The 17,984-nt window shown below is 48.9% G+C and overlaps 2 protein-coding genes across 4 annotated transcripts in view; one reads left to right on the top strand and one right to left on the bottom strand.

Annotated features, from left to right (window-relative positions):
* Window positions 1–1,486, bottom strand: part of COPA (COPI coat complex subunit alpha) — a 50,392-nt gene extending 48,906 nt beyond the window's left edge. For both annotated transcript variants that reach the window (XM_033856396.2, XM_004312668.4), the window contains exon 1: window positions 1,334–1,486. In XM_033856396.2, coding sequence (XP_033712287.1) covers window positions 1,334–1,373 — 40 coding nt within the window. In that variant the 5' untranslated portion in view covers window positions 1,374–1,486. The remainder of the gene's footprint in view (window positions 1–1,333) is intronic.
* A 41-nt stretch (window positions 1,487–1,527) lies between these two features.
* Window positions 1,528–16,503, top strand: NCSTN (nicastrin). Of its 2 annotated transcripts, none has more exons than XM_019932490.3 (17): window positions 1,528–1,683; window positions 2,922–3,026; window positions 6,978–7,101; window positions 7,533–7,654; window positions 8,079–8,224; window positions 8,977–9,127; window positions 9,422–9,531; window positions 9,792–9,944; window positions 10,617–10,721; window positions 10,905–10,982; window positions 11,850–12,022; window positions 13,495–13,597; window positions 13,712–13,807; window positions 14,114–14,201; window positions 14,466–14,620; window positions 14,860–15,072; window positions 15,701–16,503. In XM_019932490.3, exons 1-17 carry the CDS (start codon window positions 1,599–1,601, stop codon window positions 15,821–15,823), a joined length of 2,130 nt encoding a protein of 709 aa, XP_019788049.1. In that variant the 5' UTR covers window positions 1,528–1,598; the 3' UTR covers window positions 15,824–16,503. The 2 variants fall into 2 exon arrangements, with proteins under 2 accessions (XP_019788049.1, XP_033712297.1); XM_033856406.2 differs by lacking the exon at window positions 15,701–16,503 and adding an exon at window positions 15,183–15,660.
* Window positions 16,504–17,984: the final 1,481 nt, after the last annotated feature.

Genomic DNA, 17,984 nt, shown 5'->3' with positions numbered 1-17,984 from the left:
CCCCCCCCGTTATATACAGGAACACTCATTAATGGATATTTACTCTCAAATATTTTGATATCCTCCCCCCCACCCCGACTTTCCTTCCCTACTGCCCGATAAGAAATTAGGAGCAGAAGAGAAACTCGAGGATTATAAAGACCCATTTCAACCATCCAGGAATTCTTAATGGTACTCTTCTTCATAACCAAGATTCCCAAGAGACTTAGAATTTGCTCAGAATCTATTCTTACATTAATAATGGCATCCTGTTTCTGAGCTATTGAGTCTACGCCAGTCACCTTTCATATAGTTTCTCATTTCAATTCTCTTTATAAAAGAATGTTAATTATTCACATATTACAGATGAGGAAATAGATTTAGAAATGTTAAGTTGCCCAAGGTCGTGCAGTTCGTTACCGAATGTTTCAGGATTCCAAAGCAAGCCCACCTGACTCCAAACAGCAAATTTCTAACCACTTTACTATGCTACATTTAAAAAATTTTTTATTTTATATTACTAAATATTCAAGATACAAATCTTTTCCCCAAGTCTCTGCCTTTCTCATTCTAACATTCTAAGAGACTACTATTGCAATTTCAGTTGTTTGTCCTCCACCTCCATCCACTGATGCACAAGTTTTAGAGTTGTCATATTCAGGAAATAAAATTAAATTTAAAGTTAAATTTGAATTTAAATTTAAATTAAATTTGAATTTCAGATAAAAAGTTAAATTTGAATTTCAGATAAAAAGTGAACAATACTAAAAAGTTATTCGCTTTTTATCTGAAATTCAAATCCAATTAGGCATCCTCTATTTTATCCGGCAACCTGTGCAAACTGAGACTTAACAATGTCCTGTTTCCAGGTAGGCAACAGAGCCCAATGGAGGCACTGGATGTTGATACGGTGCAGCCCAAGGCCTCCTTAAGAGAGGTAGCCAGTGCTCGTCTCTGAAAAACCTAGAGTTGGACACGAATAGCAGAGGTCGAGACTCGATCCCCAGGGCCACTCTCTACAACACAATCATCAAAAAACCAACAGGTCACAGGGCCTTGGGAGCAGAATAAAAGTCGCGGCACAGGCCCCAGGAGAGGAGGGGAAGAGAAGCGAAGCTAAGGAACCTCCTGCGGTTCGTTAACCACTACAGGAAAATCAAATCCCGAGGGCACGCCAAAGAAGACAGGACTGCAGGTGAACCGCCCGCCAGGCCTAACCTCCCTCGGTCCCATCTTCCTCTGGTTCGCACGGTGGGCCCAATTCAGCCCGTTAAGTCTACCTTCTCTCTCTTCCCCGGTGACAGCGCCCGCCCCTGACATCCAGCCTCCGTTCTCCCCTTTTAATCTCCATTACCTTTGACCCGCGCACTCTTGGTCTCGAATTTGGTTAGCATCCTTCAGATCTCCGGCTTCGACCTGTTAATCCGAGCCCTGACACTCCCTGCTGTCCTTTGGTTGCCTCCACGTCAGCGTCCCCCAGCCGCGACTCCCGGAAGTTCCCCAGACACGAACTTCCGGCCCCAGGAGCTCCGGGCCACAGAGACGGCGCCATTGTTGGCCTAGAGAGGCCACTGCCGGACAAGGAGGGAACCAAGGCTTCCGCTCAACCGAGACGCAAGATGGCCACAGATGGCGGCGGCTATGTGGCCGACCTGGGAAGTCGGAGTCTCCTTCGCCTTGTGTCTTTCTGCGTCCTACTGGCAGGTGAGACCTACCCCGCCCGTGAGCTCCACTTTGTAAGAAGAATCCTCCGGATCTGGCCGGCCCGAGCGCTGCCGTCTCCCTTCTGGTCCCCGCCGCCCCTCCGTCCCCCCACCCTGTAAATCCTCTTTCTCTTTCGTTCCCACGACAGAAGTTCCCCCTTTGCCTGGACCTGAAAGTCCCTTCTCCCCCGCGGCACGTCGTGTAGACCAATTTCCTCCTCCAGGCCTCTTCCTGGACTTCCAGCCTCACTTTCTCTTACTTCGTCCGGGTATCTCGTTTCCCCCACGGCCCCAGCCACCCCACGCACAATCAGAAAGGACAGGTGTTAGTTAGCGTTCAGCTTTCTTCCCAGTGCGTTTAGACTTTTAAGATAAACGCGCTTGGTTCTGTGGGTGCATTGCGGCGCTTAGGAAGGTAAATGCCTTATTTCTTTCTCTGTTATTCCACTGTAAACCCGCGTCCCTGTCCTTCACCTCAGTTTGTCCCATCAATAAAGTGAAACTAAGGTAAGATATTAGTTCTCTTTACTGTCTATGCCGTGAAATAATGACTCAAGAAACTTTAGCCATTTATAATGTGCACAGGTGTTTGCTTACACCCATTTATTTTCTGGTATATGGCTTTCTAGTTGGTCAAGCCCTAAAATACAAACATGCCTATTTATAACCACGACGATATCTTCCCCCAAATTGAGATTGTTTGTTTTAAAAATCCCCAAAGGAGAAACTAGCTGCCTCACACTGTGGGCACACAGAAATGACTTACTGATGTTAGATTAACTGACAGTGTGTTTGGCATAAGTTTTCTCTCCCAGTTCCATTCAGACCCCTGGAAAAACGTCTCAAGAAGATTTTTTTGCTGTTGTGATCTATATTCTTAGACTGGCACCCATTTATTAACTAATTAGTCATGTACATACAGAAGAGAAAAGCAGAAGTGTGGTTGTCCATGCAACCAGAAGCAGGTACACCTGAGGTTAAATACCTTTCCTTTGACAAATCAAGTTTTTTGTCTTTTAGCTTCAATGTCAGTTGCTTTATGATTTGTAGTAACTCTTTGTGGTACATAGCTGGGTGCATTTATTTGTTCCAATAATGTGCCCAGGAGGTGAGAAGAATAGACATTAGTCCCATTTTAGAAAGTATGATATACTCAAGCCATACAACAAACTTGTGACATGATGAAGGCTAGTACCATTGTCTCTCAATTTCTTCTTATACTTTTTATCTTCTGATCAGGTTTGTGTGAAGGAAACTCAGTGGAGAAGAAGATCTACATCCCCTTAAATAAAACAGCTCCTTGTGTCCGTCTGCTCAACGCTACTCATCAGATTGGCTGCCAGTGTGAGTTGAGGTTGGGATTTGTGTTCGTGGCCATTGATATTTCAGTCTGTGCCCTAGGTATAATAATCCAAGTCCTGCTTGGGAGTCGTAGCACACAAATTAGGCGGTGTGGGTAGTAGGTGATAGAGAACCATTTGTCAAACCAGGTGAGATAGTTAATAAGAGCAAACATTTAGGAAATGCTACATACAAAGTTCTTACATGTACATCTCATTTAACCATCACAGCAACCCCATAAGTAGGTCCTGTTATTACCCCCATTTTACAAATGATGAAACTGAGTCTTAGTGAAGTTGAATAACTTTTCCAAGATCATTCTGCTATTAAGTGATGAAGCTTGGCTTTGAGCCCCAGTGGTCTAAGTTCTAAACCAGGACTCTTAACCACCCAGTTGGTTAGATAGAAAGTTATAGTCTTTTGTAAGGAGTAAAAGCCTCTTATTCTGTGAAGTCCACTCATCACCTGCACTCTGAATGCTCTTTTTGGAACCAAAATGGGCTTCCTTAAGGCAGTGAACTCTTTGAAGAAGAAGGCATCGAGAAACCAAATAGTTACAAAAGGAAATAGTAAAGGATTTAGATTTGTCTTTATGTTTTGTAAATGTGTTCCAAGACAGGCTACCCTGTCAATGTGGTACGGTTATAAAACTATGAGAGGGAAAAAAGTTGTAATCTGAAGGCTGAATCCCTAGTTCCTTTGCTGCTTAACCTTATCTTCAGATTTTGTTCTGTGGATAGCAGCTTTGTCAGAATGTAGTTTTGCAGGGATGCAGGAAACTTAGAGTCAGATCTTGACTTCTTCGTCATCAAATTGGTTACCTCCGAATTTATTTACTCCTGTAAAAATGGTTAGAATATAAGTGCACAAAACTGAAAGTCAGACTGCCTTTAATAGGTGTTTATTGATGATGCTGAGTGTGGTCTCAGCAGGACTGTGTGATTGTCTGAAACCTTCCAGTTTGGTTGGAGAAAAGTAGACAGTGGGAAGTGAAGGACTTGCTCAAGGTGGCAATTACTAGTTTTCTAGCCATCCTTCCCCTAGCTATACTCTACATTAATTGTCCATATCCTTACTACAGGAAATACTGGGAGTAGGTTAACTGGTTCCAAACAGTCCCAAATTAATTTTTTTTTTTTTTGCGGTACGCGGGCCTCTCACTGTTGTGGCCTCTCCCGTTGCGGAGCACAGGCTCCGGACGTGCGGGCTCAGCGGCCATGGCTCACAGGCCCAGCCACTTCGCGGCATGTGGGATCTTCCCGGACCGGGGCACGAGCCCGTGTCCACTGCATCAGCAGGTGGACTCTCAACCACTGCACCACCAGGGAAGCCCCCAAATTAAATTTTTGTTGGACCTTGTTTTGTTTTGTTTTTTAATATTTATTTATTTTATTTATGTATTTTATTTATTTTTTTGGCCATGTCAGGTCTTTGTTGTGGTGCACAGGCTTCTCTCTAGTTGTGGCCTGCGGGTTTTTTCTTCTCTAGTTGTGGCGTGCAGCCTCCAAGGCATGTGGGCTCCAGAGCACGTGGGCTCGGTAGTTTGAGGCACGTGGGCTCTCTTGTTGAGGTGTGTGAGCTCAGTAGTTGTGGCGCATGGGCTTAGTTGCCCCGCGGCATGTGGGATCTTAGTTCCCTGAGCAGGTATCGACCCCGCGTCCCCTGCATTGGAAGGCGGATTCTTCACCACTGGACCACCAGGGAGGTCCCTGGACTTTGTTCTTAAACTAGATTTGTGAGTAGAAGGGAGCCAGGTCCAGTGTGGGCTGAGATCAGACTGCTGGTCTTGCTGGAACCCCAGTCTAGTGCAAAAGGCTAGGCCCACATCCTCCTGAAGCTGAGCTCTAAGATATCCCCTTTGGGAATGAGTCATTCTGCTGCATGTTCTTAGAGCAGCCCTGTGGGAAGCAAAGCAGTAGCCTCTAGAGATAAAGCCTGGTGCCAACACAGTGGGGCTGGACTCTGGACACTTCCTCATTAAGATCTTGGTTCCTTTTCAACATACTTATTTCTCAGTCTTACTTCATATCTGTCCATCCTGAGCAAGCTACACCCGCTTAAATTTGGAGAGAAAGACCTAGATTTGATTTTCTGATTCTGATGCTCTATTTCTGTTGGACCCTTTTAAAAGTGTTCATAAGGGGCTACCTGTAGCTTTCTTTACTTTCCTTCCTTTCTTTCCTTTTTTACTCTTTTCCTACAGTATGAGATGAATAGGGGTGGAAAATCTCCTCCTCATTGAAGGACCAGAGAAAGTAAATAAGTTATTTAAGACTACACAGTCACCAGTGGGAACCCAGTGTCCAATCCAGGTTTTTTCAGGCCTGTGTTATAGCTTGTCTTCTTCCTGTCCTCCTTGGAGCTGAAGTTACATATTTTTTATCTGCCAGATGAGCTTTTCCTTTTCTTGTGTTTTAAATGCTGTGGCACGCACTGTTGTCTGCTGTTTTACTTAGAACTGCCATTTGGTAGCTAAATCTTTACCAGAGTTATTCCAGATTCTGATTTTCCTCTATGTTTTATCACTATCAACATGAACTTCTGAAGTATTTGCTATATATGACTTAGTTGAATGTTGGGGACCTGCTTCTATATCTAGGTTTTACCAGATCCCATGGGAGAAAAATTCTTCGTAGTTGGCAGTCTGAAAAGTATCTGTGGTTTTTGTCTCTTGCAAGTTACAAGTATTCCAGTGTCTTGGTTTAGAGCCATAATTCTCATGCCTACTAAAGGACCATGTGATGTGTTTTGAAATTACACATGCTTGGGTCTCACCTTTAGAGATTTAAATTGAGTAGATCTGAGGTAAAGCACAAGCATCTCTATTTTTTAAAACTCCAAAGTGATTCTGATATGTGGCCAGGGTTGAGAAGTACTGCTCTAAAACAATTTATGAGTAACACATCCAGTTTTGAGTGGGGAGAAAACTTGTGGGGAGACCCTAGGATGTCTACATGGATCACTAGGGACTTGAGGGTATTGCTACATAGAACTCAAGTCATTCTGGACTGGATTGTCCATCCTCTAGAGCAGTGCCTTCCAGTCTTTGTCATGAAACATACAGAAAATGTTATTTGGGACTTCCCTGGCGGTGCAGTGGTTAAGACTCTGAGCTCCCAATGTAGGGGGCCCAGTTTCGATTCCTGGTCAGGGAACTAGATCCCACGTGCATGCCGCAACTAACAAGCCTGCCTGCCACAACTGAGACCAGGTGCAACCAAATAAATAAACAAATGTTTAAAATAAAAGAAAATGATATTTGTGGAGCATCCTGGGGTAATGGATGAGTCTGCTCCTGGCCTGGGGTGACCAGTGTAGGGTTTTTGGAAACCCTCGGTCCCCAGCAATGAGAGGACTCGATATCAGCACACCTAATCTATTCAAGGCCCATCGTTTGGGAAACTATTCTACAGAACTCCTTGAACTTCTTGATTAACCTTTCCCAAAACTGGCCAAAAGCAAGTAAAGTCATTTCCAAATAGGGCAAAGGAATGGAGATCCAAGGAGGCTATGAGGTCAAGGAAATCTACACATATGTTTTCACAAAGGAAGATTCAGTGCTAGAACTCTAAGCTTGAGATCTAGATCCTGCCATTTCATGGAGAAAATGCATGTGTAAAGACTTTGGTGTCTGCTGTTACAGAATCTTGTATATGTGGCTAAATGAGGTTGAGGGAAGAGGGCAAGAAAATGAAGATCGTCGAGCCTTTCTGACATTTAACAAACAAGGCCTCTAATCAGTAGACTTCGGGCCTCTTTTGTCCTCCATTCCCTCCTAGTAGCCTTCAAATGGAGCCAGGGCAATTCAGCCTTTCAGTTACAGTCCAGAGTTGGCTGCATTACGCAATGTCTTGTGACATTTTGTGGGGGGCATAAATGATCTGCAGAGTCAGTGAAGCAAAGTCAGAATGGTCAGCTGTGGGTGCTTTAATTTGTCCCATTCTGTTCTGGCAGCTTCCGTTAGTGGGGACACAGGGGTTATCCACGTAGTACAGAAGGAAGAAGACCTACAGTGGGTGTTGACCGATGGCCCTAACCCCCCTTATGTGGTCCTGCTGGAGGGCACGCTCTTTACCAGGTAAGAACTCTGTGTTCCTGCTGAGGAAATGCATCCAGAGAGCGGAAGTGTCAGTGAACAGTCCTCACACTTGTGAGTGAAAACTTCCCTTGGCTGCCCTGGTCCGATCAGGGCAGGGGGTGGAGTGATCCTCTGAAGAAAAGATGGGCCATTAAAAGGAATCGTCTCGGTGACCTTGTAAGTAGAGCTCTAGTTGAATACGGACCCCAGGGAGGAAGAAGGGGTGCACAGAGACAGCGTAGGTGAGATTAAGCCCTGAGTTCAGATCAGGTCATGGTTCTCACTCAGAAGCTAAGAGACCTAAAAGACAAGAAATGAGTCGACAGTGTTGATTCCCCTAACTCCCCATTTGTTTCCATCCTAGGGGGCAGGGTGTCGGGCTGCCTGATAACCTTCCTGCCTTTGTTCATGGCATTGTCACCCTATTCCAGGAATCTGATGGAGAAGCTGAAGGGGAGAACCAGCCGAATTGCTGGTCTTGCAGTGTCTTTAGCCAAGCCCAGTCCTGCCTCAGGCTTCTCTCCTAGTGTGCAGTGTCCCAATGATGGGTTTGGTAAGAGCCCCAAGGGATCAGGGGAGCCTGCTGTCACCCAAAGCTCATTGTTGCTTCATTCTCACATCTTGGAGGGCTTGGGAAGAGGTGTGCGTCTGTCTGTGTATAGTGTGAGCAACTGACTCAAACAGAAGATTCGTTTCTTTGTCTTTACCACTCATCCCTTCTCTCTCTTGCTCACCTTTCTTCTGCTTACCTTCCATCCTCCCTTTTTGTCACATGCTCAGATCCCTGACTGCCCAGCTTAGGGCTCCCTGATACCAGTGTCTGTTTTACTGTACGTGGTGATAGGTTGATACTTGCTTTGAGTCACCGCCTCCTTCAGAACTCTTAGTCCCAATCCTATGATATCCTAGCCCACCTTCCTTACCTGGTCCCTGAGTCCTTGGTGTCCCAACATCCTATCCCCTGTCCTCCCTTTCAGGTGTTTACTCCAACTCCTATGGGCCAGAGTTTGCTCACTGCAGAGAGATAGCATGGAACCCCCTGGGCGATGGCTTGGCTTATGAAGACTTCAGTTTCCCCATCTTCCTTCTTGAAGATGAAAATGAAACCAATGTCATTAAGCAGGTAATGACTCTGCCAGCTCCTAGCAATTCCACTTAGAAAGAGAATGATTTTTTAGGCTCTTCTCCTGTTTAGAGAGAGTCTTATTCTGCTAGTACACCCTCTGAAAAACAGTTGCTCCAGGAAGAGCCAAGAGGTTTATTTTTCTCACATTCCCCTGTCTTCTCTCCTGCCTGAAATTAATAGCATTAAATATAACATTTAGACTGGAAGAAAACATAAAGAATACTTAATATGAGATAAGGTATAGAGTCCTGGTTAAGAACCCTTAGTGTGGTAAGAAAGAGCATTGGACTAGAAATTGAGAGATTCAATTCAGTAATTTCTGAAATTCTTTTTAGCTCTAATGTTCTCTAATTCTAATCTAATGTTCTCTGATTTTGATACATAGAGCAGTTAAGAAATTTGTCCAAAGTTACATGGTGAGTTGATGTGCAAACATCTTGAATTTCATTTTTCATCTCTCAATTTGGTGCTCTTTACAGCAAATCACATTAGGAACAGTGGCTGAAGCTCCGAATTGGGGCAGGCTGTTGGTATAGGGTAATTTCATCTGCCCCAACTAAGTCATTGACTCTGTGCCCCTTGGCACCTCTTGGTGAGTTTTTCTCTTTGACCTCATAGCTCCTGTGGTTGTACCAGGACAACTTAGCTCAGGGACAGATGTGGGAATGGAGCTGGGCCCTCCTCCTTCTGGGAGTTATGGGATGGACTCCACAGCTAGCTGCCTCATCAGGGTTCATCTCCCCTTGTAGTGCTACCGCGATCACAACCTGAGTCAGAACGGCTCAGCACCGGCCTTCCCACTGTGCGCCATGCAGCTCTTTTCACACATGCACGCCGTCATCAGTACCGTCACCTGCATGCGACGCAGCTTCATCCAGAGCTCCTTCAGCATCAACCCAGGTAGGACAGGTCCGAGGCGAGCTGGGTGCCCTGGGGTGGGGAGGAGGGGTCAGGCCAGGGAATGTGGGTGAGACCACTATCGAGATAGAGTGGGCAGAGGTAGGGAGCACTGGGTGGGAGAAGTGGAAACAGTTCTACACAATCGAGGCAGCTTGTCCCAGAAGTGGACGGTGGCAAAGAAACCAACGTGGAAGAGTGGAGACAGAAAATGACTTACAGAGAGGTCTTCTGGGCCTTCTCTGTAGCTACCTTCTCCCTTACCTGTTGATCTCTCACTGTCTGTGTCCTGCTCAGAAATCGTCTGTGACCCCCTGTCCGACTACAACGTATGGAGCATGCTTAAGCCTGTAAATACCTCTGAGACGTTGGAGCCTGATGACAAGGTTGTGGTGGCTGCCACCCGGGTGAGTGTTGGCCCCTGATCAGGGTGAGCGGGGCTGGCACAGAAAGGGCAGGCAGGCCTGTTCTGGGCATATGAGGTGTCTGAGTTGCTACAGTGGGGAGCCTCAGACAGAGAGGGATCTGGGCTGTGGGACTCTGGGGTTCTAGCCATTGCCGCAGGACATGAATATTTTCTTGGCCAGAACAGGAGAGGGGGATTGGGGCAGTGCCCCGAATTTCCATTTTCAAAGTGTACCTCCCCTGCCTTGTCTGCCATGCCCAGCTGGACAGTCGTTCCTTTTTCTGGAATGTGGCCCCAGGGGCTGAAAGTGCTGTTGCCTCCTTCGTCACTCAGCTGGCTGCAGCTGAAGCTCTGCAGAAGGCGCCCGATGTGACCACCCTGCCCCGCAATGTCATGTTTGTCTTCTTCCAAGGGGTGAGGGCTCTTTGGCTGGGGTGGGATGGCTGGGAAGGAGCGGGTGGTAAAGATGGGAGTGGCCATTGTTTGGGGAAGATCTCAGCACTTGACTTAATGGTTATTCACCAGAGAGCTTCTAGATGTGTCTATGTGTGTCTCCCTTTCAGATTCCCCCACTGTAGGAAGCCTTTGCACCCTGACCTGGAATTGGTATACTGCCAACTCCCTCACTCCCCCACGGATACGGTCTATTTGAAACATTCTTTTACATTCTCTGGACCCTTTCCCTGCCACCTCCACCCAGGAGCCCTGAGGCTCCTGCCTCTCCCCACTGCCACCACAGACTGGCCCTAGGGTAAAGGAACAGCAGCCGTGGCTCAGTCGGCCGAGGTGGGGGAGAAGCAAAAAGCAGACGGTTAGCAGCTGATGTTTGCCTTGGGCCTCCACTTAGGCTGCTCTCCCCACGTCTGGGCTCGAGAAGTCCTGTGACACATACATGTGAGGCATAGCCACAGCTGGGAGCTGGGCTAGGGAGGAGGGCAGAGTCACATGACTAAGCTGGACAGCAGTTGAGATGACACAGACAGTAACCTTTGTAGCTACAGCTTTGATGATCTGGCCCCAAGGCACTGAGACTGCCCTAACACTTTGGAGTCTCTGTTCCCTTTCCCACCCATCTCCATCCCTCAGGAAACTTTTGACTACATTGGCAGCTCAAGAATGGTCTACGATATGAAAAATGGCAAGTTTCCTGTGCAGTTAGAGAACATTGACTCATTCGTGGAGCTGGGACAGGTGTGCAGCATGTATCCTCCACCCCTTCCTTCCTACCTCCTAAAGCTTCACCTCTGCTGTTCTCTTGTACCCACTGCAGGTGCCACCACCTCTTCCCTTGACTTCTGATCCCACTCTTTTCTCCCCGATATGGGCCAGAATGGGAGACTAATTATAAATGTTGCTTCTTCATCTTCCCCTCAGGTGGCCTTAAGAAATTCACTAGAGCTTTGGATGCACACAGACCCCATGTCTCAGAAAAATGAAACTGTACAGAACCAGGTAATCTGAGCATCTCTTCCCCTCACTTCCCCTTTCAACAGCTCAGAATATGGGCACCCTCTCGCCCTGGCCCTATCCGCACCAGCCTCCAGGGCCTGTGAAACAGGACCTTAGGTTGGGTGTTGGCCAAAGGGTGAACACCCGGCTGCTACAGCTCCCCGGGAAAAACCATGAGTTCAGCTTCTGTCACTGGTTCCCTGGGATGGATGGTCCTCTGATCATTCGGTGCCTAGTGAACTATCACTGCCCATTAAGGACAGGATGTGAGTGGCTCCTTTCTCTCCTGCTGCCGCAGGGACCCAGCTGTCCTGGCTGCCCTTCCTCATCCTGGCTGTGTAAGACTCCCTACCCAAACTGTCTTCCACTTTCCTCACTCCTTGTTCAAGACCCTCTCTCCCTCAAAATAGGTCTGTTTTTTTCCCTGAGGTCCTCTTCCTGCCATGCCAGCTTCAGTGTCATCCCTGCTCTGGCTTCTTACAGCCCTTACAGAGTGGACTACTGGTGTGGCATTCAGCATTGTTTTGTATTAGTTTTTGCTCCTCCAGTTCTACACAGCAAATAATAAGTAAAACATCAGCTGAGAATAAGACAGTGTCCTGAGGACAGTGGGGTTTACCTGTAAATATGAAAAAAAAGAACCCACAGGCCTCTTACTTCTCTGTGCCGTAAGTTAAACAGGATGGTGGGAGCTGCAGGAAAATTCAGAGAGCCTTGATCCCAAAAGGCTTGAAGGATTTAGATCTAGGAGAATTTAAGGCTGCTCAACAGATTGGGGACTTGAAGTAGAGAGTGTTTCAGGTCTAAGAGAGACCCTTCCTGCTTCCTCTCCCCAGTGCATCCCATCAGCTAATGCCCCTCATCCCCCAGGTGGAGGAGCTCCTGACCACCCTGGAGAAGAGTGGTGCTGGCGTCCCTACTGTAGTCCTCAGGAGGCTGAATCGGTCCCAGCCTCTCCCACCATCTTCTCTGCAGCGATTTCTTCGAGCTCAAAACATCTCTGGCGTTGTTCTTGCTGACCACTCTGCTGTCTTCCAAAACCAGTAAGAGTCACCTAGCCTGCATCCTCTTTGTTCCCAAAGAGAATCTGTTCTGCAGCCAGAGGTCCATAGAGAGAAATGTCTCTGTGTCAAGAGAGATCACTGCTCGCCCCTGTCCCCACACGACCCTCACCAAAATCTCAGGTCAATCTGTGTTCTTTGCTCAGTGTCTTTTTCACATCTAACCTGGTCCCCGCGTTTGACTTGACATTTCATCTTAGAAAACAGTCCTCACCCTGAGCCCTTTCCTAGCACAATCCTCCTCATTTGTGGTTCCACCTCTCCAAAGCTCTCCAGGGGCCTGAGTTCCCCAGGGCTGCCAGCAGAGGGCATCATCGCAAACGCACGGCGGAATGATGTTGGAGGTTCTTTGGCTGGAGCACAGAGAGCTGTCCCTGCTCTCTATGACCCGCCCAAGGGTGCCTATGGCCCGCCCAAGGGTGCCGCAGACAGTACTCATACTCTGTGAAATGTAACATGTTCTTGCCATGTGGTAAGTGCGCGTGGTTCAGTGTCGGTGTAAAAATGTCCCTACAGCTGAGGGGGCTCCAGCAATAAAGGATGAGGCCCTGGTAATCACCCCTCTCCTGGTCCTAGGCACCTCTAAACTGCCCCTAACTTGAGGCCTAGGGTAGCAGGGGACTTGACTCAGGCTGGATTGCTAAGCCCCCAGCCTTCCTTCCCTTCTCAAAACAGGCCAAGTGAGTTTCTGAGTAAAAATGCATAAGCTCTGGTTCTCCAGCCCCCACCCAGTAGCACCTTCTCATTTATTTAGGGCGGTGACGGTTCTGATACATAGGGTCAGCTCTCTTCTCCAAACCTGTCTTCTGTATCACTTTGTGGTGAGGGGTGATTCATCATTTGAACATATGTTGGACTTGGCCGTGAGGCTGACCTGATTCTGTGGGGGGCAGGCATTCAGTGATGGTAGAGGCTGGGAGCGCTCTCCTCTTAGCTTCTCTTCTAAGATCTGTCTTGGGGCTTCCCAAGGAGCATCAGGGTGGCTTGACCCAGTGTAGTATTACATATTTGTGGACAGACCTGCTCGTCCCCCTCTACTCCCAGCCACCTTCAGTATGAATGTACATTGAAACAATCATATGATTGCTCTGATAACGTATGGCAGGGTTCTCTGAGAGTCGTCTTAGCCACCCTCCTGTATCTCCGACCCAAATGACACAGAAGTGTCTCTTACGTTTAAAGATCTCCCAGGAAGGAACGGTTCCTGCATTGTGATCTTATTTACCTTTTCTATCTTGTCGGTCAGGCGAGTCTTTGTATTTAAGCACTCCCATGCTCACTCCTACTTCGCCATTCTCTACGCCTTTTCAATGTGGAATCCTGATTTTCTCTCTTCCCTCCTCCCTGTATGAGGAAAACTGAGATCCCAAGTTCCTGCAGAAGGGACAGTTGAGGGAGGAAAGGGCAGGGCCCTGGCTGAGTGCAGCCAAGGCTCATGCTGGCTTTCCTGGCAGCTATTACCAGAGCATTTACGACACTGCTGAGAACATTAATGTGACCTACCCTGAAGGACAGAGCCCTGAAGAGGACCTGAACTTTGTGACAGATACTGCCAAGGTAGCACCCACCCGGGCTGGGTGGGAGCGTGGGGAACACAGTGCAGACGGCTAGCATGTTCGTGTTGGAGGTCAGAGAACCTGGGCCATTCAGCCACCTCCTCACCTACTACAGGCTCTGGCAGGTGTGGCCACGGTGCTGGGACGTGCACTGTACCAGCTCGCAGGAGGAACCAACTTCAGCGACACCATTCAGGCCGATCCCCAAACGGTAAGAGCAAGTGGGCCCTGGCTCCTTTCCGTCTGTTTACACAGCAGGCTACCCCATCCTTTATCCTGGTCCCTTGCCTAGTTTCCCAAACCTTGGCATTCAGCGGCCCTGGATGTGCAGGTGAGGATCACTGATGCCCCAGAGAGCTCTCGGGTGAGCCTCATCTGCATCCTGTGACCAGCCACCGTCTCCCCAACCCCAGTGTCTGGCCAGTCTGGTTCCTACCCCATGACTGGATCTCCACTAATAGTTCTTTCCTTGGGCTCCAAGTCACAGGGGTCTCTCTTCTCCCTGTCTCAATCCTAGGTTACCCGCCTGCTCTATGGGTTCCTGGTTAGAGCCAACAACTCGTGGTTCCAGTCTATCCTCAGGCCGGACCTCAGGTCCTACTTGGGTAAGCACCTGGTGTGTGATGGGACCCTTAACGAAGGGAAGGGATAGAGAAAAAGTCATCATTTTGATTTAATCTTTCCTTTCTCCTTTTTCCTATTTTCTTTACCCCCTGTTTTCCTTTCTTCCTCCTGATATCTGTTGGATCGTTTTCTCTTAACTTTCTCTTCTCTGGCTCCTGCCTGTCCCTGGGCTCTTCCTATCCCTGCCCATCTGCACCCCACCTTCCACCCACCAAATCCTCCCTTCCCTTGTGGTATCTGGTCAGGTGACGGGCCTCTTCAGCATTACATCGCCGTCTCCAGCCCCACCAACACCACTTACGTTGTACAGTATGCCTTGGCAAATTTGACTGGCAAGGTGATCGACCTTACCCGAGAGCAGTGCCAGGATCCGAGTAAAGTCCCCACTGAAAACAAGGATGTGAGTGGTAGTGGACATTGGAGGCGCCCCAAGGGTCCCCTTCCCTTGGGAAAGTTGGTGGATCTCCTAGGCCCAATTGGACCCAAGAGATTGGGAAGGAGAGGTGGAGGGTTGTAGCCCTTTGAACTTGAGTATTGAAGAGGCAGTAACCTGGGTAAAAACGGACCATCTAGAGGGTAAAGGGAGTGAGAGGGAGAGGATCCTGTCAGCCCGTTTGCTGTGGCCTGTCTTCTGTGCAGCTGTACGAGTACGCTTGGGTTCAGGGCCCTCTGAATTCCAATGAGACAGACCGGCGTCCCCGGTGTGTGCGTTCCACGGCACGACTCGCCAGGGCCTTGTCCCCTGCCTTTGAATTGAAGCAGTGGGGCTCTACTGAATACTCTACATGGACTGAGAGCCGCTGGAAAGACATCCGCGCCCGGATATTTCTGATAGCCAGCAAAGAGCTGGAGGTGAGACACGGGTTGGGGAGGGTGGGGCGTGGGGGAGGTGGCAGAGGTCTATTTGACCTCTTTATATTGCCTCTTGTCTCTTACCCCCTTCCATCTCCCATTTGCCCCAGATTTGCCACAAAAACCTGCTGCAAATCTGTCCCTGGTCAGCCAGCATGCGCCATTAGGAAGCTTGTCTTCACTGATAGTTTACGTATGTGTTCATTCTGGACATATGTTCCCATGGAGACCCAAAGAGATATGCCTTCCCCTGTGGACCCTATGTAGCCCTTCCGCAGCTCCACTCCCATCCGGTATGTCCACGAGCCATCGCTAGGACGAGTCAATCTAATAACTTACTGAGCACCTGTCACAAGTGAGTCAGTCACGTAATTGGCCACAAGAGAATCAAAGTCGTGGGCCCTACCTTCTGGGTGCTTAAAATCTAAGTGAAAAAGGCAGAAGCAAGGACAGAGGTACTTTACTCCTCTTTTCAAATGGGGAGACGTTGCCTATGATTGCTCAGTACTTGGTGCTTGGAGCCAGCTCTGGAATTCCAGTGCCCTGGCTCCCAGCCCCGAGCAGTTACCCACAACTACACTGAGTTCTGAGAGCACCTTTCTCCTTCCCTGCCCACCCCCTCCTGCAGTTTATCACCCTGATGGTGGGCTTCGGCGTCCTCGTCTTCTCTCTTGTCGTCACCTACTGCATCAATGCCAAAGCCGATGTCCTTTTCATTGCTCCCCGGGAACCAGGATCTGTGTCTTACTGAAGAGGACCCCAGCTTTTCCTGCCAGCTCTGCAGTTCACTTCCTAGATCATCTATCCCACTGGGACATAAACCACTAGTTTGTCACTGGAACCTCTCTGGGCCTGGCTCGGACTGACATTAACATAAAGTGGAACTGCCCAAAAGAGACAGTGAGAGAGAAACGAGTTACCTGCCGCCCCCATCTTCCCCTTCCCATCTCCCCTTCCCTGTGTCTTCTTCCTCACCCCTGCCAAATCCTGGGATGACAAATAGAAGCTTCTTGCTCCTGTTTTGACTCCTAGCTACCTACCCTAACTTTCCCTTCTTCAGGATCCCTCTTCTTTTTCCGTCCCACCTTATACCTCCTTCTGCTCCCCGCCCCTCGCCCCCTTCCTGACCAGGAAGGACATGAAGGGGTGAATGCCAGGAACAAAGTGCAAGGAAGCCCTGAGGAGGACAGGAGCCATCTGTGGGCTGAGCCTCCTGTCTCCCTCCTGCTGTCCCGTCTCAAGGCCCTTAGATGGCACGTCAGGGTGGGTGTGCTGCTGGGTGGGTATCCCACCTCCAGCCCACAGTGCTCAGTTGTAATTTTTATTAAGCTGTAATATCTATTTTTGTTTTCTTTTTTCTTTTTGTGTGTGTACGTGTACATGTATACAAATATATAAATAACGAGTCTCATTAAAACAGACTCTCCCACATGTCCTGTACCATTACCTGTTACTCTTCCTGAGCCCCCTTGTTCAGTGATCCCAGATTGGAGTCGTGGAATCGTAACCTCACATGCTCTCTTCTGAGTCCCCAGAGAGCCCGAGTAGTAAGGCTCTGTCAACAACAGTGGAAGTTCTGGCAGAAGGGTTCCTTGCGGAGCCCTGGAATCCCGGTTTCCCTCTACAAGAGCAACGTTAGCACGGTTTCTTCCCACTTTGTATTCGACAGACATTTCTCTCCTTACCTGAGGCCCGGGCTGGGGTCCAGAGATGAAGGGGATACAGCAGCCTTGACCCTTGAGTAGCTCACATTTGGGCTAAAGGGAGAAACATACACTCACAACTAGGTGTAGTAAATGGAGAAATTGCAGCCTCTCCAGAGTGCTTTGGTAGCACATGGAGGGGTTCAGGGCAGTGGGGGTGGCATTTAGAAAGGCTGCAGAGAGGAGGAGGCACTTGGGTGGTGATTTAGAGCTCACCAGGTGTGGAAGCATCGAGCCAAGAAAAGGCGTGGCTCACGCTTGAGAATGGTAGGTTGTTCAGTGTTCCCGAGCCGTGAGGATCCGCAGGCAGGCTGGGGCCAGGTCACAAAGGCCCTTGGGTGGCACGCTAAGTGGTTTGTGCTGTCAGTGGGCGTTTTGTAGACCAAAACGGGTAGTTTTGGACCCTTCTAGAAAGGGAATCTCTGCTCTTTGGAGATACTCTCATTCCCTGGGTCTTCACAGAGGCAGGATTCTGGAGGATAGCAGAACTGCTAGATGATGGGTAGGGGCTGAGTCAACTGAGGGGGGACGCGAACCGGTGGGAGTGGCGCCTGAAGCCAGCCTTCTCCGCTAGCTGCTGGCCAAGGGCCTGTCTGCAACGTGCCTGAAGACAGCAGAGGTGGAAAAGAACTGGCCATTTTCAGAGTCCCAAGCACTCCTCTTAGTTTCCTGATTAGACTACCTTTTCAAATCCTGCTGAGAGGAGGTGATTTTTCTCGAGGTTTCTCTCCAAGTTCCCTCAGGGGGCATGTTTGGGATTCTGGGGTGTGGAACTATACCCCGCTGCTTCCCCTCCACCACACCCCTCCCAGTTTGAGCTGGAGAAGCTGTGCACTGTGCTGGCGGGAGTTGAGCACAGCTGCCACCATCGCCTGGGCCCACTCCATGCCTCCCTCGGCCAACAGGTCTCCCAGTGGACAGAGCGCTAAGCTCCCTCATCCTGCTGGCAGCTTCTGGAAGCGAGGAAGTGGCTGAGAACCAGTGAGAGCGCTGAACAGGGAAGCAGAGAGTTAGGCAAAATCAGTGGATGGGGTGGGCAAGAGAAGGGTACAGGATGTAGGGTTTTCTGTCCTCCGCTCTCCTCCTGGGGAGGAATCTTCAGCACCAGCTTGTCTTCCGCCTTCCATGCTACCCCTACCTCCCCCTCCCCCCCAAAAAAGAAATTACAAAACCAAAAAACATGTCTCCTGAGGAGACCAGGCTCCATGG

This window comes from Tursiops truncatus, chromosome 1, assembly GCF_011762595.2.
Source record: "Tursiops truncatus isolate mTurTru1 chromosome 1, mTurTru1.mat.Y, whole genome shotgun sequence".
In the NCBI taxonomy this organism is placed as follows: Eukaryota; Metazoa; Chordata; class Mammalia; order Artiodactyla; family Delphinidae; genus Tursiops; species Tursiops truncatus.
The sequence above is the reverse complement of the archived record's forward strand: the minus strand, read 5'-3'. Positions and strand labels throughout refer to the sequence as shown.

What these genes read in the sequence shown, in the direction of transcription:
- NCSTN (XM_019932490.3), top strand. Translation starts at nt 1,599, where the DNA reads ATGGCCACAGATGGCGGCGGCTATGTGGCCGACCTGGGAAGTCGGAGT. An exon ending in AAACCAATGTCATTAAGCAG is followed by an intron (nt 8,225 to 8,976) that starts GTAATGACTCTG and finishes CTCCCCTTGTAG; the next exon opens with TGCTACCGCGATCACAACCT. An exon ending in TGTTTGTCTTCTTCCAAGGG is followed by an intron (nt 9,945 to 10,616) that starts GTGAGGGCTCTT and finishes TCCATCCCTCAG; the next exon opens with GAAACTTTTGACTACATTGG.